This window comes from Cyanistes caeruleus, chromosome 12 (genome assembly GCF_971803275.1).
Source record: "Cyanistes caeruleus chromosome 12, bCyaCae1.hap1.1, whole genome shotgun sequence".
NCBI classification, from domain to species: Eukaryota; Metazoa; Chordata; class Aves; order Passeriformes; family Paridae; genus Cyanistes; species Cyanistes caeruleus.
In genome coordinates this window covers 11,969,929-11,990,791 of record NC_141712.1, presented here as the reverse complement: position 1 = coordinate 11,990,791, position 20,863 = coordinate 11,969,929, and the positions used below count along the sequence as shown (strand labels likewise).

The following is a 20,863-nucleotide window of genomic DNA, read 5'->3' as shown; positions in this document are numbered from 1 at the left end:
AAAGAGAGTGGTTTTGATTCTGTTAAAAATCTCTTTTAATTAAATATTTGCATTTTACAAAGGCGTCTGCAAGTTTGTTTGGTTTTTTTTTTTTAAATCTAATATGTATAACCTATTTCCTTTTTTGTCTCGTTTTTGCATTATAGTTTAACTCACACCCAAGGGAAAAAAAACAATAGGCATAAAAAATTAAATTAAACTTGTATATATATATTTTAAAACTATGAAACAATTCGGAAAAAGACACAGAAATGTATATATTTATATTACGAAAACAACATTAATGCCTGTACAGTTGTCTTGATTTCATAATTTACTTCAAAGATACTGTATTATCAATTTAAATACAAAAAAGCTACATTAAATATACAGAATAAGATTTAATACAAATCTTTCTTCTTTGTGTGTGTGAGAGAGAGCGTGTCACTCATTTGCTTTTCACTTGCTTAAGACATTTCTGGGTGGTTTCCACCCAGCCATTTCAAATAGACTCTTATAAACTTTTGAAGAGGGTGCTGGGAGGGAGGGGGGAGCTGGTCTTTTTCTGTTTGTTTTGTTTTTCTTTTGGTACTGGAAAAATAACTGCCAAAGCAATTTATTATTTCTCTCAAATAAATTAAAAAAAGGAAAAATAAAAATAAAAAATAAAAAGAAAAGAAAAAGATAAGGAACAAAACCACAGTCCCAGAAGGGGTTAGGGATGAGAAGCCGATATTAAATGTTGGACATACCTTTCTTCAGTTCGTAAGGTGAGTCTTTGCAAAGGTCTACTTGGGACTGGCTCCTGATCATTTTAGTGTCTTTAGCCAGGCTCTCGGCTCTGCTGAGGACAGTCTGATTTAATCCATTGAAGTGGGCGCCGGGGGCTGCTGCGGCGGGGCCGCCGGCGGGGTGCCCGTGCAGGGCCCCGAAGGAGCCGTAGTTCGTGTAGCCGGGGTAGAAGGGCGCCGTGTAGTAGAGCGGCCGGGGCAGGACCGCCCCGTTGGGGAAGGGGCACTGCGCGGCCGGAGAGCGCGGCCGCGGCGGAGAGCGGGACGGGCCGCCACCGCCCAGCACGGCGGGGCCGGGGGGGGCCGCCTCGCCGCCGGCCTCCTTAGCCTTGTCCGCCGAGGTGGCGATCTCGGCCAGCGACCAGAGCTTGGGCTTGGCGAGGGCCGCCTGCTGCGGCGAGTGGATGACGGAGGCGCCGGTGGCGGCGGGCAGCAGCGGGTGCAGGTCGGCGGCGTGCGGCGGCCCCGCGGCGGCGGAGGGCGGGCGGTACGGCGGGGGCTCCTCGCGGCCCGCCGGGCACGGTCCCAGCGGGGAAGCACCGGGCGCCTTGTGGGGGCCGGCCGGCCCGTCGAGCCGCTCCTCCGCTAGCTCTTTGCAATCCGAGTCGCTGAGGCCGCTCTCGGCCTCCCGGGGGCCGGGGGACTCCTGGAGGCGCTCGCAGCCCGGCGCTGCCTTGGGATCCGCCGCTCCTGGTAGGGGGAGAAAGGACAGGGGTGGGGGGGCAGCTCTCGGGCTCGCCCTGCGCCCCCAAACCCGCCCACCCACTTCGCCGCCCACCCCTCGGTCCCCGCCGCGGCCAGGCCCGCAGAGCTGCCCGGGCTCCCCCCCGCTCGGGGGAACAGGCCGCCCGCCACCGCCGCACCGGGCCCGGGGCAGCCCCGAGGGCGCGGCCGCGGTGACCCGGCCGAGCTCGCTGTCCTACCTGTGTCCGGAGTGCCGGGGTCCCCCTTGTCCTCCAGTTTCTGAGGCTCGTCCTCGTCGTTCTTCTCCAGGTCGATGTTCTCTTCTTCCTCCTCGTCCTCGCTGCGGTTTCTCGGGGTCCAGGTCATTTTGTTCTCCTTCTTGAGCCGCCGCCTCGCGTTGGCGAACCAGGTGGAGACCTGGGTGAGGGTCATTTTGGTGATGATGGCCAGCATGATCTTCTCGCCCTTGGTGGGGTAGGGATTTTTCCGGTGCTCGTTGAGCCAGGCCTTGAGGGTGGCCGTGGCGTCCCGTGTCGCGTTCTTGCGGTACGCGGGGTCCCCGTAGGGGTAAGAGCCGAGCGGCGCCGCGTACGGGTGGTACCCCAGGGAACCGGCCATGCCCGGCGTGTGGTCGTAGGGCGAGCCCTGGGGAGAGAGGGGAGAGCGGCCCAGCGGGGCGAGGTCAGCGGCCGCGGGGCGGCAATGACAGGGCAAAGGCAACGCCAGGGCCTGCCCGCAGCCCCTGCCCGCGCCCCGCCGCCTCTCCCCCGGCGCCTGGCCCTGCCCGGCTTCTCCCCCGGTTCTTTCCCGGGGGCTCTCCGGGGCCCGTAGGCTCCGGCTCCCAGAGACCACCGGCTGCCTGCAGCAACCCAGCGGTTCTCCCCCAAATGCAGGAGCGGAAAAGCAAGTGGGCAGCGCGGCGTGAGGACGGACAGCGGCAGGGGGGCCGGAGCCTTCCCCCCGGCGCTGCGATCGCGGCAGACAACCTGCCGGGCCCAGGCGGGCTGGGCCGCACCTCCCTGCCCAGGGACGGGAGGAGGAAAAAATAAAGGGAAGAAGAAAAGAAGATAAAAAAGAAGAAAAAAAAAAAAAAAAAAAAAAAAGGGGGGGGGGGGAAGAGGGGAAAAAATAAAAAGGCAAAATAAAAGAAATGGATACAAAAAAAGGAAAGAAGGAACTGTGAAACTCTGCCCTAAACATAGAGGAGAAGCTGAGCCAAAGTCGCCGGTTTTGGGGGGAGCTGCGGGGCGTTGGCTCTGCGGTGTGGATGTCCCGCACTCGGAGTGGCCCCGCGCTGCCCCGCGGGCGCGCACGGCGGCGCAGTGCCCTACCTTCCCTTCCCCTTCCCTTCCCTTCCCCTTCCCTTCCCTTCCCCTTCCCTTCCCTTCCCCTTCCCTTCCCTTCCCGCGCACCCCCGCGGAGCAGCTCGCGGCCATGGGATTAGAGCTCCGCAATATTTAAGCCTAATTATCACCGTGCAGGGGAAAGTTGCCTGGATTTATCGCCCGGATTTCTCCCATCGCCGACCGGTCCTGAGTTCATTCCCTTTTCAATCACAACAAGCTAATTGTTGCAAACTATGATTGGTGTTTTTTTATACATTTAATTTTAATTTATTTTTTTTTTAAAGGGAATGAAAGCGGTCCCCGCCAGGGCCGTGCTCTGCAGCGGCTCCCCCCGCGCCCGGCCCTGCCCGCCGCTGCCGCCAGCAACAGTGTGAGGCGGCGATGCGGGAAAGTTGGGCGGCGAGCGGGGAGCCGCGCTCCCTTTTGTCCCCGAGATCTCAAAAATAAAATGGGAACAAAAAGCAGGCCCGGGGGGGGGCAGGAGCCCGTGGGATGCCGTCGTGCCCGGCGCGGTGCCGGCTGCCCGCGGCTGCTCTTACCACGTAGGAAGTGAAGGCGGCGGCGGCGGCGGCGGCCGGGTCGGTGCCGTACTGGAGGTGGGAGTTGTAACCCGGGGAAGGGGCGGTAAAGGCGGTAGATCCGGCATAAGGGGAAAAAGCGGAGCCCGAAGAAGATCTCCCAAGTTCATCGGTCCTGGGTCCGGAGATCACGCTGGTGCTGTACGCCGGGCACGAATAGAGAGCCAAGGACGCTGACGGCTGGTACAAGTAACCCTGAGGATACGACATGGCCAGGCGCACACATATACCCGGGAGCCCAAGGCGCCGGGAGGGAGCCGCAGCGCTGCCGGCTTGGGGCGGCTGCGGCCGGGGCTTCGCGGGCGCCTCTCCGCCCTCGCCAGCTGGGCAGCGGCGGCACCTTGCTCTGCGCCGGGGCTGCTGCTCCGCTTTCGCCTGCAGCCGGGCACCGCTTCCTCCTTTTTCTCCCCCCCTTGCTTTCCCCTCTTTCCCTCCCCCCCTCCTCTCTTTCTCTCTCTCTCCCCCTTGCACTGGGGGGCTTTTTTTTCCCCCTTCCTCCTCGCTCTCGCTTTCCGAAGGGTCCTGCCAAGATGCTAAGTTGGAAATTGCAGCTCCTGACGCCTTCAGCGCGGCCCGGCGAGGCTCCTCCTTCGCGGGGTGTTGTCAGTGGAAGGACTGGCAGGACCCCGCTGGGCTGCCGCGGCCGGGCCCAACCAGCGGGAGGGCTCCGCGCTTCCCTGGCCCTCCCCAGCGCTCAGAGGCTCAAGTGCGCCGGCTCCTGGATTGCAGTCACCTCCGAGCCATTTAAGATCAGCTCCAACTTTCTGCATGTGCTAAATACCGTGCGGAGCAGCGTTGCGCCGGAATGCAAGCCAATCAGTATATGAAAAAAAAATAGATCTTTAATAAGATTTATTAGCCGCCCGGCTCCCCCTCTGCACAGCCACCCCTCCTCGTGCTCTCTGCCCCTGCCCCTCCCTCCGCTAAGTCATCGGAGGTGGGATATACGGCGGACTGGTGGTGCTGTTAGTTTTGACTTTCTTAACAAATAAGGAGGTTTGGGCCGGGGAAGAGCCGCAGCCCTGTCCCTGTGCCGCTCGGCCGGACACTCCCCGGGCACCGGACCTGTTGCGGCGGCCGTGCGGGCAGAGCGGCGGAGGGGGTCCGGCCAGGAGCGGGGATCAGCTTCGCGGAGGGCTCGGATTTAGTCTTTTCCAGAGCCGGTGGCGAGAGAAGGGCGATCCGGAGGGGAGCGAAGGGGGCTGAGCTGGGTCCGCAGACACCGCTCAGAGCGAGGGTTCGCCCGCGGACCGCAGGAACACACCGGGTATCCTCCCCCCGCCCTCGGCTCATTGAAGGGTCGAGGCGAAAGCAGATTAAAACCATATGAACCGGGATAAATCCCTGCCGATCAGAAGATGTAATCTCCGGTGATTCTACCAGATATATTTCCCAATAGAAACATATCCCGATTTATTCCCTTCTTGCATTTTTTTTCCCTTGCGGTTGAGGAAATGAGTTGCTCCAGGGGCAGCGGACCCCCGGCCATCGGGATCCGCCGTGCCTTTCTTGGTCGAGGGAGGGGGGAGGTATAGTAAGATTTATATTTTTAGAATTTATTTTATTTTGTAACTTTTGATTTCCCGGCCTTTATGCTCTCGCCGCGGTCCCCCGGGGGAAGTACGCGAAGACGCGAGGAGCGGGGTGTGTTTTAAAGCGGGCAGGCCGGGGCAGGAGCTCCCCGTGTCGCCGTGGAGGCGACACCGACGCCGCCCCGCTCCCTCCGTCCCTCCCTCCCCCAGCGGGGCTCGGTCCCGGCGGCAGCATCCCCGTTCGGCCAGCTGGGCGCAGGCTGGGCCGTGCCGAGGGGCCGCGCTCGGGGCCGGGCGGGCCGGGCGCGGTCTCCGCTGTCTCTGGGGCGGCGCGGCGGGAGCGAGCCCGGCGGGGCGGGCGCTGCCCCCTGTCCGGCAGAGTCGCCCCCCGTGCCGGCCCTGCCCCGCACTACAGTACCCATCAGGCCGCGGCCCCGCCAGTCCCGCCCCCGGCCGTCCCGGCGCATGACTGGCTGTCCCCCCGCCGGCGGCGGGCGCTCTGCTTCTTCCACGGTCCCACGGACCTGTCCCTCGGCGCGGGGTGTGGAGGGGCGGTGGCAGCAGGGGCGCGGTTGCGGCGGAGTCCGGAGGCGGCGCTGACAGGACGGTGTGCGGAGGCGCCGCGGGCCGTGGTGGCCGCCCCCGGCCCGGCCCGGCGATGCTGAGCCCGGTCCGGTCCGGCCCGGCTGTGCTGAGCCCGGCCGTGCTGAGCCCGGCCCGGCCCGGTCCGGTCCGGCCCGAGGTGAGGAGCGGGCCCGCGGAGCCGCGCGGTGGCGGCGCTGCCCCGCCGGGGGCGCCCCCTGACGGGCTGCGCGCTGCGGCCCCGCTCCGGTCCCGGCAGCGCCGGGCGGCACCGGCGGGGCCGCACCGGGCTCCGCTCCTGCTCGGCGCTGCTGCCGAGCCGCGCTCGGTCTGGACGTTCCCTCCTCTATCCTCTTGCACTTCCCTCGCCCCCCGTTTTGTTTTTTTTAATTTAATTTTTTAATGTGCGGTGCGCGGAATTTCGTCTCTTTAAACTCCGTGCGGTTCTGCCCCGGTAAACGACACTGGTCCATCGCCGGCTCGCACGCTCCCTTACATGCTCAATCCACACAGGTGTGCACTTTCATCAGTTTTCGACTGCACGGTGTCACCGGTATTTGTCCCCGGCTTCATTATAGTGATCGCTCTGGAGCACTGCATTTCTTTCTCCACTCGAAAGCTCTTCTGTCATAATCCTCTGACAATCCCCCTTGTTCGGGGAGTGAGATATCATCTGGTCAAGTTTTATACATTTAACATTCATTTTATATGTGAGTAGAATAACTAACTGCTTTTCTGTGCTCCTTTCTTTGTAGGAAGAAGCAGAAGTTTTAACCATCTTCCCATGGCATCTGACTTTTTTGAAGAGGAGGTAAGGTTAACGTCATGTAAAATTACCCTCTTTATTTCTGATGTTCCACTAATCTTTCTTCTGTAGGCATACATTTTGGAAACTGTGGTGAGTTCATGCATACTTTCATGCCTTGCAAACATAATACCAGAGCTGATTAATAAACGGTAGTGATAGGACTCTTACGCCGTCAGGATTGTAAGTGCCTATCAAACTGACATTCTCACTACATTATGCCACTATTATATTCTTTGCAGTTTTAAAAGAACTGTAGATAATTATTCAAGATATTGAAACATTTAGTTTATAGTTCTATTGCTGTGGTTGTCACCTTCACTTTATATCAAATTTGAGACTCATTTCTTAAGGATGTCTCTATTTTCTGCTTTATTTGCACATTGATAGCTCTACTGAATGACTAGTCACAGCAACTTTTTCCTCTGATAGCATATTAAAATGTGAAAGCCTAAGACTAATCTGCTTTGCAGGACTTTTCAGCCACTTGATTGAAGGGAAATAAGAAGTTTGTTTCAAGACTCTTATGTCATTCATCAGCTCTGTTAACAAAAGTGGGGCTTGAGGATACATTTGCTGCTTCTTTGCATTTTTGCTGAAGGTACGTGCGTTTGAAGGTATGGATGAGTTCTTGGTATCAGGAGTTTGTGTATTTTGTAGCTGCCTATGAAGCTATAACAGTGCAAGTTGATATTAAAATTCTCGACTTTGTATATTTTTGTCATAATTTTTTTTTTGGAAGATAAATTGTTAATGCAATAGAAAAAAACACTTGCCCTTAAAATCTTAATTAACAATGGGAAAGATTTACAGGCTGGCTGTGTACTCTTCACTTTATTTAAATTTAGGCATGTGAATTTAGAATCAGCTTCTATAAATAAATAATTAAAATCCCTGTTTTGATAGCCTTCATTTTGGTGGGCTGGTCTTGCAAAGCTGTTAAAAGGGTCTTTGGTTAGTTTACTAGCTGCAGTTCAGTAAGGTTTTTGGTGTGAAAGGAACTTAGATTTGAGATAACTGCACAAAACGTGACCCAAAATATAGCAACTCTTGAATTTGCTTTTTTTTTTTTAAATACACTGCTTTCTTTTGCATAATTTCTTTTAGATTGTGAAACGTGGTACGGCATAAAATGGCTTAATAAATGAGTGCATGAATGTACAGTAGGGATGAACTGAGAATATTTTCTTCCCAGGAGAAACAAATGAAAAGAGGTAGAACGATCCTGAAAGTAACAGCTAACTATATTTTAAAAGTACAGCTATTGGTAGGCTCTAACTGTAAGTGGTTTGGTTCCAGGTGGCTTGTAGTGAATGGAGTTAAACTTGGCTGTCTTGGATACGATACACCTTAATTTAATTAATTTAATAGCTACTTTCTGTTCAAACTTTAAAATCTAACGATCCTGTTTTTATTGCAGTCTTTAAAGATCTAATCGTTCTTCTGTGTGTCTGAGATATAAAACTTAGTGCAAGGAGAGGCAACAGATTGGTTCCGTCATACGATTTTGTTGGGTTTTTTGAGAGTACTTAAAAGATTATGATGGATAATGCTGTCTTGCCAAAGAATGCCGACACAGGTGTTCATCGTTATCTTAATTAAGATCCTGAGAAAATGTCATCTTTCGGCATGAATTATGAAGGGAGATGCATTAGGAGATCATTTCAACTTTTTTTTTTTTTTCTTTTTACAGGGGTAGATGAGAAAGAGACAGTTTTCTCAAAACCTTTTTTGATATTTCTGTATCAGAATACCTGACCTTAGACACTGAATTTGTTTCTCCAGTTCAATTTGTGACAATTTTACCAAGAGATCTGTATGTGATCCCAAAGGGAATCATCTTAAAGAAGAAATAAATACAAAGTAATTCCCTTACAAGATACCCTGTTTCATTTAAAGCTTTCCTATTAAAAAAAGAAGAGACGGACAGTAGTGGAAATTGCTACTGGAAACATCTGATAAGAAATGTTTTATACAGTATATTTAAAAGTATTAACAACTCATAACAGAGAAAAATATGTGAATATTCATTTTTTTAATAAGGCATGAAGAGGAAAGAAAATTTTCTTTCTCATCTTTGCACTGTCATACAAGTAAAACTAATTAGCATGCAAAGAGGAGGGAGGGGCCTGTGTCTTTCTATGTTAATTCAATGCATTATCTGGGAAAGAGCTAAAATAATGCATGTAAAATACTGGCTGTAAAAGTTCGGGGCCCTTATCTGCAGACACTGCTGCCGCTTCCCTCAGGTGCAGTGCTGCGAGTTCCAGGGCAGGCAGTGCAGTGGAAGTGCCAGTGTTTTGTGGCTCTCAGCCTGGGTAAAGGATCCCAGGAGGAGCTCTCTGGGCAAGACACCCTCAGCTGCTCTGCTTCCCCTGCCTGCACTTCCTTTGCCCGAGATGCTCCTTGTTCACACTCTCTGTGTTTGTGGTCTGAGAGCGAGGTGTAAACTCGTGAACACCTAGAATAACTCTTCTGTGCCTAGCATTTGGGTATTAGGTAGCTTAGAGTTTTGTTTTTCTCTCCAAGCCTTTCTATTTTAAATCATTTCTTGTCTGCTAAAAGAACCATGATTATCAGTTCCAGTCTTTTTTTTTTTGTCTTTTTTTTTTTTTAATTGTTTCAGTAACCTTTTTAGTGTGGAATAAAATACAGAAGTGCAGCTGACAAGCCTTTCAAGCACCTAGTTATGTACTGAGCATGTAACTCCAAAGATCTTGACAGTATCATGGGAGAACCTGAAACTGTATTTCAGTTTCCTTGAAGTTTCCTGTAATTAACTTAAATGGCATTATTTGCTTGAATTTGTTGGCATAGTATGGACTAAGTTAAGAACGTCTTTAGGGTTTATTTTACTTACAGTTTGGACATATGCAGAAAATAGACTGAGTGAAAAATGAGAAACTGCTTTCTTTCCTGTCTAAAACAAGTTTTTCACTTAAAGCAAGTCACATCTACTGTTTGTTGGCTCTTAGAGCGGGTGAGGAGCAGCTCAGTGGGGAGGGTGGCTGTGGCTCCCTGTGCTGTTTCATGGCATGTGCGTGAGCCCCTAGCTTCCCTCGCGGTGGCAAGTTCCCTTTTGCCTGCAGGTGCTGCAGCGTGGTGGGAGCTCCTGTAGCTGGAATCTGGCCTCCAGTGTGGGTGTTAGAGGTGAGTGACTTGATAGCAGGGTTATGTTCCAAAGATTTTGTGCTTTATCTACTTTACTTACATATATTTGCAGTCCTTACGACTGGTGTTTGCAAGAGCTCAGCAGTTTCTCTCTGAGGAGAAACATAAAGCCAGGTAGCCTTTCTGGCCTTATACCCAAGGAATTCTTTTTAACAGTCCATAATTTCTGGGGTTTTATTAATAATAGAGCTTTTTAGTCTGTATTCCTTAATGTGGGTAGTACAGATGTAGATGATTCTTGAAGCTGTTTTTTGCAGATTGAAGTGAATGTATTTGTAGAACCAGCATATTTTTTTTCTTTCTTTTATTATAGAAATCATTGCTTGAGGAAAAAAAACAAAACACTTGGACCTTTCAAGGTGAATATGGATCACCATAACAGAGTTTACTGTACTAATAAACATGTGACTGATGACTCTCCTGCTCTTCCTGAAGGAGATGCACCTTCCTGAGCAATTTCTTTTTTCCCAGCAGAGCAAAAATGAGCTTTTCCTTTTCGTAAGCACATATTTTTCACAGTATTTCTTAGTATTTCTAGCACAGATAAAGAACACAGCATTTACCTCTGAAATGTTCTGTGCTGACATCTACAGAAATTTTCATGCCTTTCAGATTTAATTTTGTGTAGAATAATGCATGGTATAATATGTAGGTCTTGTGTTTTCAATTAAGCTGAATTAGGTAACTATGCTCTCCTTTCATATCCCATAGCAAAGTATCAATATCCAGATGGCAGTGTGCTGGGATAAAAGATAGCTACAGGCTTGGCTGCTACTGTAAAGCCAAGAACAAACATTTTAGCCTGTGTGATAAATAAAACCCAGGTTGAGACTCTCGGCGTATTGGAGTTGCACTAAATAATTCTACAGTGCTGTTTATTACTGGTTTCATTGGATAATATGCAGCTGTAAAACCTGCTTGAAGCTTTTATTAAGAATACTCTGTCATTATAAAAAGGTGCCTAGGACTTCTTTATGGTACTGGCAGTGTGAGAATTACTTTCTTTGTGCTGACTTTCTGGCTTTTATCTAGGAAGGACCTTGCTGTCTCCCAGCTCCTGTGGGCAATAGGTTTCATGAATGTCTCTTGGGAAGAGGACAGCTCTGTAGAGCCTAAGTTTCAAAAGTAAATTTGAAGATATTTTTTTCCTTTATGCTTTTTCTTAAGTCTTTTTTCAGTATTTAATTTATTGCTTCAGTTAAAATACAGCTGACATTCCCTGTAGTATACACTGTGCTACTGTGTTCCTAAGTAAAACTTAAGCTGAGATCATCCAGGTAGTTCTTTGAGAGGAAGCTGCAGAAGGGTGGAGGGACTTTTAGACTGGCTGAGAAGGGATGGGAAAACTTGGTAGCAGGCAGAGGGCTAGACCTGGGTTTGTTTTCTCCTTGTGTTTCTGTCACATCCTATGACTTAGCTTTGTTCATGTAACCTCAGCCTCAGTTTCCCTAACAAAAACTCTGCTTGTCTCAGAAATGTTCAGATGTAAAGTGCTGTCCATGCTCATATAATTATTAGACTGTTGTGCTTTTGAGCAAGAGATTAATGCTCTTACTGGTTCATTAGCAAAATGCCATTAAACTTCCCCATTCCTCAGATCTTTGATTTTCATAGGCACCTGTTTGTGATGCACCTCTTGGACCATGCAGGCTTGAGCAGCATCCAGTGGGATGTGGTACTAAATAGTGTCTGTAGGATTTAACAAACATACAGGGTCAATGGATGAAGAAACCCTTGCATTGCTCAGTCTGTAATCCTTGTTTGTCAGAGAAACATGCTGAGTTAGTGACAAATACTATATTTATTGTTCCATCCCCCATTCTCTGTATGTCCCTTTTTTTTATCTGAATGGATTGCACCCACGAGAGAAACAGTGAGATCCACAGTGGGGAAAATGAACCCAGCAGTCCTTCCTATCTTGTACCTGCCTGAATATGGGAAAAGACCTAGTACAAAGCCAGAATGCAGCTGGGTTGCAGTCTTTTTAACCATATTAAGTCCTGTTCAGAGTTAATGGTAAGTAATCTGCTATGAATATGGTATGATTCATTAAGCAGAGCATTACGGTAGGGGCACTTTCCTTTGTGGTGCTGGGTTCAGCCACTTACAAAATGCAGAGTTAATTTTTTTAGATACATCAACTTTATTCCCATTTCTGTTGAGAAAATTGCACAATGCAGGTGACAGGAACTGTAAATAGTATGTTCTTTCTATTTTTGTCCTCTCCAGATCAGCTCAGTGAGATGGTCACAGCAATGCTGAAGGAGGGAAGGGCAGAATTGGAAGGCAGGAGCTACTTCAAAGCAGGATTCTTCATCTTTCTGTAATGCCCAAACATGAAGACTTCATAAACTTCATTAGGTAGAGTATTGCTAATTGTGCCATATCAGTAATATTGCATGATGTAATATGGCATTGCTATATTGTCTGGTGATCACGTGGAGCTGCATTAAATAAATGAATGTATGCCAGTGACTTAAATGAACATTATGAGTGAGAGCAGTAAATGGAGAAGGTGGGTACTAGAGGAAATGCTAGTAGCCTTTTTTAAGCCAAGGTCTTTCTTTTTTTAGTTCTTTCCATAACCAGTACTTCTTTTGTTTCTTGATAAGGACAGAATAAAGAAAAATGTCTTTTCGTTCAAGAAATTTGATCTAGTTCAACTTCTTAACCAGAAAGGCTTCACAGTCCTACTAGCTGATAGAGCATCTTAATGCCTTGTCCAGCAGGAAATGGCACTCATGGTGCTGACCCATTAACATCTGTAGTGCAGCAGCATGTGCTGTTCTTACTCCTCAGGGCTTGTGAAATGTCTGCTGTGGCACAGCCCTCTGTGACCTCTTGCACTGAAAGATGGAATTTGTGAGTCCTTTTCTGTCTGGAGCCTGTGGGAACTCCCTCCTGAGCCAAACAGTTCTGAAATACTGCAGAAAAAGATCTGACAGTGTTGTCTGGGAGATGTGACTGACTTAATTATTATTAACATTTATTAAGTGCCTTGCAATGGAGTGGAAGAGCATTGCCTTCATTTTTACAAATAGGAGAACTGGCATGTAAGGAAGAATGAATCTCTTCTATCTTCTGCAATTCTTGACCCACCTAATTAGGTGATTGTCACAAGAAATGAGAAGCTGGCTCAGGGGAATGGCACTGGGGGAAGCTGCCGTACACATTCCGTACACACCGCGCTTCTCCCTCACACAATGGCTTAGCGTGGTGAGCAGGGCTTCCCTCTGTCAGTGTTGCTGGGCCAGGGAGGAGATTTAAAAAGGCTGAGGAGCCTGAGGCTGTCTATTGGATAGCTTCATTATAGATCCCATCCAGGGAAAAAGTGGGGAACTGCAACTCATTTCTAGGAGCTGCTCTGGATTTTAGCAATTCCTCACCCACTGCCTCCTCCCTCTTCCTTTTGCTGTGGAGTGGCCTTTCCCCACAATAAGCTGATTCTCTTCATGGCTGATATTTACACTTAGGTAGCCTCTAAGGCACTAATTGCTTCTTCTAGTCTAAGACTTCAGTTTCTTTTTTTTTTTTTTTTTTTTAATAATTTATTTTGCTAAGAAAGGGAATCTGTCCAGCTGTTACAAACAATAGTGGATTTGATGTGTATCAATAAAGAGTTAGAGATGTATGTTTTCCATGTAAAAGATAAAGAGATTTAAAGCCTGCTTTAAAGTAAGGCAAACCTTGGAGAGGTTTACTTAGATGTACAATATGCCCCATTCTTTCATTTTTAAAAACAGTATTAAGGGATTTTTTCAAGAAAAGAGAAAATAATTTAGTCCTTTTGCATTTTTTTTCTTAGTCTCACAGTGGTAAGATAAATATTCAGAGTTAGGAGTTGCTAAGGTTAATGTGATTAAAATGAGTATGTGATAACAGGCTCTGCACATTAAAGATTAAGAGCTCAAATTATAGACTCCAGAGGGAAACACTCCATGAGCATTTGTAAATTTTGTTTGTGCAAGAAATGCAGGCTTAGGCCTTTGGTTGGAGTTGCACAACAGTTTCATCCTGTTGTATCTGCAGAGAATTCTTTTAAACACTGTAGTGTTGGGGTGAAAATGTAGTGAGGTGGGGGGGACAAATGAGGAAATAATTTTGGTCTAAGCATTAGTGTTACTCTATAAAAATAGATTAGTTTTACACAATTTATTCACATTTACAAAGGTCAGTTTATAGCATTCTGAGTAAAGTAGTTAATTCTTTATGTATAAATTGATCCTTTATACAGATATAATTCCATATACAACATTTAATCGTTGAATGCAAGTTAAAAATATATTAGCAATTAATTTATGTAGGTTATGACTTTCTTTCCCATGTATTTTGTAGTGGTTCCTACCCTAAAGTTGAGTCAGGGTGTGCTTAATGAAAATTAGATGTGAAATGTAATATACAGAGGACAAAGAAGCATTGAAATCCTTATTTCTCTTTAAAAGACAAAGGTACCTCAGATAATTCTCCTTTCCTAATCTCTTAAGGATTTGATGCATAATTCTGTTATGAGCAATTTGGAGTGAATAAAAATATTTTTAGAAGTATTATTAGTACCAGATACTATTTCTCACCTTTTATGATGCATAGTTTGGTTTTAAAATTTAAAATTCATTGCATTTTGAGAGGTTAATTTATAGGCAGCCTTCCCCTGAGAAGGGAAAGCACCTTGGACCTTGTGGAGAGGCAAGCCTTTCTGTTATATCTGTGAAATTTGCTAATGTTGCAACCATTGAAATAAAATGTTTGTTTACATAACAGAAGTGGCATTTCTCCTCCTCTTCCTTGTGGTTTTGTCCAACTAGATGTTATGAGTGGCAGTTGCAGTGACTGCTAAGTGTTTAAATGATGACACCATTATGTGAAGTGATTTTGAAATGAGAGATTCCAGCCAAGAATTACATCTGCTCTCATCTCCTTCAAATCATACTCTCTGGCTGTGCAGATTATGATTGATTTGTTTGTGACAGATTGCAGGAAACAGTCATTGATTTTTCAATATTTTACCTTAAAATTATTTACAGTTGTAACCAAGGGGAGGTATTTCCATGGGCTGTCAGCCCCTGAAAGACTGGGATAATATTCCCTGCTCCCTGACAAGACAAATTACCCGTAATGAGTGCAGTAGCTGAAGGGTATACTTTTATTTTAAAATATGTCAATAACCCAGTGACTAAACGAATATTGATTCAGCATAATGAAGCCTGAGTAATGTGAAAATGAGCTCTTCAAGGAGCATGGTAAAGACTTTCTTTTTAGCTTGTAGCGAGAAGCTTTTCATTCTTTACTGTTAGATAGTTGAAATGTGCAGTCTTAAACAAGTCATCCTTAAACATCGGTAGTATGTGGAGTAACGTTAACAAAAGAACTTCAGGGTTTGTTTCTGTTTATTTTTTTCTTTTTTTTTCCTCCAAGTTATTTTTTTCTTCAATATGTTTCAGTAGATTAAACACTTAAAGAGGAAAATGCAAGTTATCCAGGGCAGGGATAGAATTACTATTGGTGTAAATGTCTTTTGCAGTAATATTCTTCAGCTAGCTTAATGGCATTTTTAATGTGGATTCTGAATATGGGCATGGAAATACATCTAAATAAACTATAGATTTAATTTCATATTATTGACTTTTTGACATACTGATGTGTGTTCTGTGTGGCCAGTCTAATATTCTTGTCCTTCTACAGTTCAGAGTGGCTGGTTTATGAGCACCTAGATATACTATGATATAAAACTTAGTTACCATAATGCACATTTTTCTTTCCATAACATATAACACTGCGTGTTTCTTACCAAATGAGAATTCTCAAGCAGTAATTCATTTAAATTACAGTAATTTATGCAGTGCCATAGGTGTGGTGTGGAAAAGCATCTAATAGATTAATATGAATGTACTTCAATTGTTCAGGGTAAGGATTAGATTAAAGACCATGTTGAGGTACAATTTTTTTTAACATTAGAAGTATTGAACGCTAAAAAAAACCACCCCACCCTATCATGTGAAAGGATCAATTGGTCATTTGTATTCAAGAGCATCATGCAACATTGGGAAGGCTCTGCAGAAGCACTGGGTATAAATAGCCGTGTAATCCAGACATAGACAAAAAGATATTTTCTTGGAGTGTTTGTGTGTAATGTGTCAATTATGAAATAATGTCATAGCCAGAAGCATTTAGTGAGCATGTTTGGGCATGAAGACGACTTTCCTTATTTTCTGAGGACTAACTTCAATTGCATCCAACTAGCTTATGAAAAATCTTCAGAAGGATGTTTTCCTATCAGCACAAAGGTGATTTTTTCCAAATGTCATTCCTTTAGCACTAGAAACTATTTCAGGAGGCACTTGAGAACCTGTGGCATTGAGAGTTAAATGGCAACCCTGGAATGTGAGATATGTTCCTGTTTTTAATTTGTTAGTTTTCAGAAAAGAAGTGTAATGTACTCTGGGTTACAACAGCACATAATTATAGTTTTGAGAGGGTTTGTGCATATCACCTGGGATTTCCAAAATATTGGAGAATTAATGGTGAGGCAGTAATAAACTGAAATGTATAGCTGTGACAACAGGAGAATTTGGGGCTTTTGTACATGTTGCAAGAGATCTACAAACGTTACAATATTGAACCTTAACTTCCTGCTCAGTTGCATTTTACACACCTCAAGTTCCCTGCCTGTTCTTTGTTTCTGTACCTTTTTGTTTCTTTGGCCAGCAGCAGGAGATGGAAGGGGAGGATTCTTGTTCAGTAGCTTTCCCACAGTAGCGAGGAAGAGGGAGACTGTTCAGGGCTGGGTGCCAGCTCTGGTGCAGACTGAAGGGCAAATAAATGTTTGTTTTAACAACATCTCCTTTTCCTGAATAACACTGCATGAGCTCATGGTACCAAACTGAGCAACAGCAGATACTGCTGGAGGTACTGCTGGCAGGGAAACTGAAGTGGGCTCTGCTTGCAAGGCATTTTTCATCTGCGAGACAGGCAACAACTCTGGCTTTGCTGTCTTTCCCAAAGATGAGTTTGTTTCTTGAATATCTGACATTCCAGCTCAGGCCTGAACCGTGTGCTTGGCACTAAAAGCAAATGGTGCATTCTTGGCTTTTTATTTTAATTTGTGGGTGATACTGGAGATGTCTGATGATAGTGCCTTGGAAGCTCTGCATTTTATTCATACATATCTCTGTGTTAGAACTGTGACAATTGTTAATCCACTTTCAGGTGGACTGTGGAGGAGAAAATAAAAACCTCAGACAAAAAAAAAATCCTACATAAATTAATTGATTAAAAGTTCTTGTGGCATTTGGGATCTCCCAGGAGCAGAACATAAGCCCAATTGCTGTTCACTTAGATAAAACTAAAAAACTGTGAGATTAAGATCACGGGTAGAGAACAGAATAATATCATTTGTGGCAGAGATGAGACTATTGGTCAATCATGAAGGGCTAATATTTAGGGGCTGGATGGCCCTCAGCACTCCACAACTTGTGAATTTTGACCCATTTCAGTTAATTTCACAGTGAACACAGTGCATCAGTGTGTTCTTGTAGTAGGTGGTGTAGTGTTCCGATTCAGATCTTGATTCCGTTATCAATAAAGTAGCAACCAAAACCAATTTTTAATTTTGTTTTTCCTATTTACTCAGCCTCTGTGTTATCTATGTGCTCTACAGACCAGCAAACTAAAATAAGTTTAGTTTAAAGTGAGAGAGGAGAGCATGTTGATGTAGGTGATGGAAGTTGTGCTTACTGGCTAAGCCTTCTCCATGCTGCCTCCTTCCCACTGTCAAATTACTTATTTGAACTCTAAGAACTAATATGTGATGGAACCCAAATCAGAGCAGTATACAAGTGGGCAGACAGTACTTTGTAGAATTTGCTTATCTAATATCATGATGACTTGAAACCAATTCTTAGTGCCCTAACTCACACTTTGAAAGTGGTGTTTCCTTTTGTTTAAATTTGTGGACAAATTATTGCTTTCCCAGAAACAATATTCAATATGCAAATACTCTATTCTCTTGGAATGACCATTTTATGCACTAAAAGCTGTCTGTCAGTAGTGCCGATAGTATCGCAGTCTTTGGTGTGTTGGCATATGGTTTATGGTGAACTGTAAGGCTGAGATAACCCTATAAAAATATGTGAGGGATCCAAGATGCTGTGAAAGTCTTGCTTAACTGCAATGGTTAAAAAGGAATGGCTGGCTTAATGCGTGAGTGTTGAAATCTATGTCTGGAATTATGGAAACAAGTTGAGAAACATGACCAGAATTGATTGTTGATTATTTTCCTTAGTAAGAGCTGGGAAAAGTATTGTGCTCTTTTGTGGTCTTTAAAGGCTCACTGCGTCCCTTTTTTCTTTTTTTTTTTTGTTTTTTTTTTGTTTGTTTCTTTTGTTAACTTATCTTTTAATATGAAGTGTCATTCCCAAAATGAAGTAGTGTCCTTGGGCTGGTGGCAACAGCTGGAGTTGCAGAATTCATAAATAATTCAGAGAGGGATAAAGGGTAGGGGAATTTTTTTGTCATTTGAATCTTTATTATGTGCACACATTTCATTTTAGATATGGCATCATTTGAATTCATTCAGTATGATGATTGCACTGACCTGTCATATTTATTTTGATGTCCCTTCGAAGGACCATATGCTCTGTCCTCGGCATGAAAATGATGCAAGTTGCAAACTGCAAGGCAGCTCTGTTCCTGTAGGGATGAAGCCCCTCACTTCCCGTTGTCACGTCAGTGGATGTACAGCTGCACTGCAGAAGAGAAGGTGGAGTTGTTATGTCAGTGCAGTGACTAAGTGGCAGTGTAGCCTAGCAAAAGGTGGAAAAAAGGGCAAAACCCATTTGCATCAAGGTATTGTATGGCATTGAAAACTCAGCTGTCACTGAGGGCCAGTTGGTGTGAGGAACCTGGCATGTGGAAGGTGGAAAGGATTAGAGCCAGCTAGAAATCTGCCAAGGTGGAGGTGTGCCATGGTAGCTTTAATGTGGGAATACAATTAATTACTCTGTATGTTGGAAGTGGGGTTGCCATGAACACAACCTCCTGGGGTTGTATGGGGCTTAGTCTGGATATGCAAGGCTCAGAGCTTTTTCTTTGCCCAATCCATGTCCTCCTTTCCTCTTGAAGCTGCTTGCTTAGTCAGACAAAATCTTGGATAATGTTTTTTGGGGCGGGGAACAAAGGGAGGAAATGTGCAGTTGTAGTTTGCCTCTTCACTAATTCTGCTGTAACCATTGCATCTGGTCCTTCATTTATTTTGTTGGTATGTTCCTGTGGACAAGTGGTACATTTTCCAAAAGTTACAGGGTCGAGTCCAACCATGTCCCATAAGTAATGAACTGCATGATAATGACTGGCCAAAGCACTGGCTGGTATTAGCAATTGACAGTTGCTGGATAATGGGACTCTGTTACCTTTGAATGTAATATTAACACCATAAGATTGCAACCATGTTATTTTCATGGTATAAGGTGTAACAGTGAGTGGTGACTTGTGTGGAGTACGTGGTCCACTGTGCTCATGCCAGGGGAAGAAGGAAGCCAATTAAGTGCAGATTAGTAAAATACAATAATTAGAAGCTGTGAATGAGAATAACTGTATGCAAAATTGTTTCTTTTCTAGATCCTGCCATCAATGAATGAGCCTCCCTGAAATCATCCTATCAGTTACTGCCAAGATGAGAAGGATAACAGGAAGGAAGGAGTGCTTAAGTGGCTTTAATAACAGTTAATTTAATCCGTTTATCAAATGACAGGTTGCTTTTTCCTCAAAACTCGATTGTCATGACAAGATGCTTTTGGAAGTCATCTTTGTAAAACAAAACTGACAATTTTTAGGGTACAAAGTGCTATTGTATTTTTCTTTAGAATGTTGTCTTTATGGTAAACTGCTGGAAAGTCTTTATTTTTGAAGTAATTTAACTTGCATAGTTCATTCATTTATTTGAATGTCTGTTGAATGCTGTGTGAAAAATTTCTTGCCAGAGTTTTTATTCAATGGAATAGTTATTGTTACAATACTCAATTTATAATTGTCTAAATTACTGTTGCCCTAGCCTCCTGCAGAAATGTTTTTTTTTTTAGTTATTCTTAAATAAATAAAGAATGAATGAGGTTCTGTCCCCTTTGTGTTTTGATCAGTATGTTTTACCTTTCAGTGAAAGTGTCTTCAGTTTTTGGAATGGAACAACACAAAGAAAGGTGTTTTGGTTTTGGTTTTGGTTTTTTTTGGTTTTTTTCCAGCAGCACATCTTTTGTGCAATGATTTTTTAATATATACACTGCCAAGATACAATTACTGGAAGGAGAGAAAGATATGTTGGGAATGTCATGTTATGCCAAATTAAGAATTATTAGCTCTTACTTTCTGTGCAATCTCTTCGACTAGAACTCGACCTATTGCGTCTGGCGTATACTTTGACTCTAGTGGAACTAATGTGTCCTTGGAGTAGCATTTCAGAGTAACTTCAGATTCATGTTTTTTTCACAAGTCTGCTTTAAACTGCTGGGATTAACTTCAGAGAAGGCAAGAGATACAGGCTCCTTTGTCAGCAGCTGTGCTGGTTAAAGAAGGAGGCTTCATGCACGCTTGCTTGCTCATTCTCTCCCTGCTAGGGAGAGAACTGTTTCCCTGAGCACACCCAGACTTACTTCAGGCAGTTAATCGTGTTATCAAATATTGGTTATCCAGGGCCCTGGGTTGCTTTGATGAAAGGACAGGGCACACACAGGCCAGCTGTGCAGACGTCATGTCTGGGAAGGGTGGTGTGTTGACAAGAGCATTGCTGGGGTCTGGCCCTGGTGTGTCGCCTTTTCAGCAGGTGCAGTTACATCTCTTGGATGTGGTAAAAACTGGACGTGTTAGAAAGCTGTCATGCATAATACTCACATTCCAGAGACATCCTGGATAATGCAAAATAAACTTGTGCTCTTTGACTTTCTCCTGGTGTGTGCCAGTATGAGCAGAGAACTGGTGAGAGTGTGTGTAGGGACAGACACCTATTTCAGGAAAATGTATCTGGTCAAGATGTGGAAATGGTACAAGTGTTTCCACTATCTAGAGAAAACATTTTTTACTTTGCTCATCAAAGAGGCTGCTTCAGCCAACACCTGCTCAGGAGAACTTCTTTTGACACTTGGGCTTGTGAGCTGCCTTAAGCAGAGGAGGGAGAACACCTCCAGCTGAAGTGGCTGCAGTTGCCTCTACAGTGTTGAGTCAGCAGATGCTGGAGTCTGGTGAGGCATCCAAGCTCTTGATATTCCCTGTGCCAAAATTAGAATGCTGTGGATAATTTTTAGTACTCTAAGACATACTGAGTAAAAAACAGTGCACTGAGCAGCTCCTTCAACACTGACCCTTCTTGTGCAAAGGCTGTGGAGTGTAGGTGCCTTCCAAGAGCTGGCTT

General features: G+C 45.3%; 2 protein-coding genes across 2 annotated transcripts; one reads left to right on the top strand and one right to left on the bottom strand.

Moving 5' to 3' along the window:
- Nucleotides 1-539: 539 nt before the first annotated feature.
- On the bottom strand, nt 540-3,710 carry IRX5 (iroquois homeobox 5). Its single transcript, XM_086847238.1, has 3 exons — nt 3,340-3,710; nt 1,694-2,099; nt 540-1,460 (listed from the first exon to the last, which is right to left on the bottom strand). Exons 1-3 carry the CDS (start codon nt 3,586-3,588, stop codon nt 715-717), a joined length of 1,401 nt encoding a protein of 466 aa, XP_086703364.1. The 5' UTR covers nt 3,589-3,710; the 3' UTR covers nt 540-714.
- Nucleotides 3,711-5,417: 1,707 nt separating this feature from the next.
- LOC147650853 (uncharacterized) lies at nt 5,418-19,579 on the top strand. The gene is made up of 6 exons (XM_086847242.1): nt 5,418-5,652; nt 6,248-6,303; nt 9,387-9,447; nt 9,782-9,827; nt 11,698-11,829; nt 19,081-19,579. Exons 1-5 carry the CDS (start codon nt 5,569-5,571, stop codon nt 11,793-11,795), a joined length of 345 nt encoding a protein of 114 aa, XP_086703368.1. The 5' UTR covers nt 5,418-5,568; the 3' UTR covers nt 11,796-11,829; nt 19,081-19,579.
- Nucleotides 19,580-20,863: the final 1,284 nt, after the last annotated feature.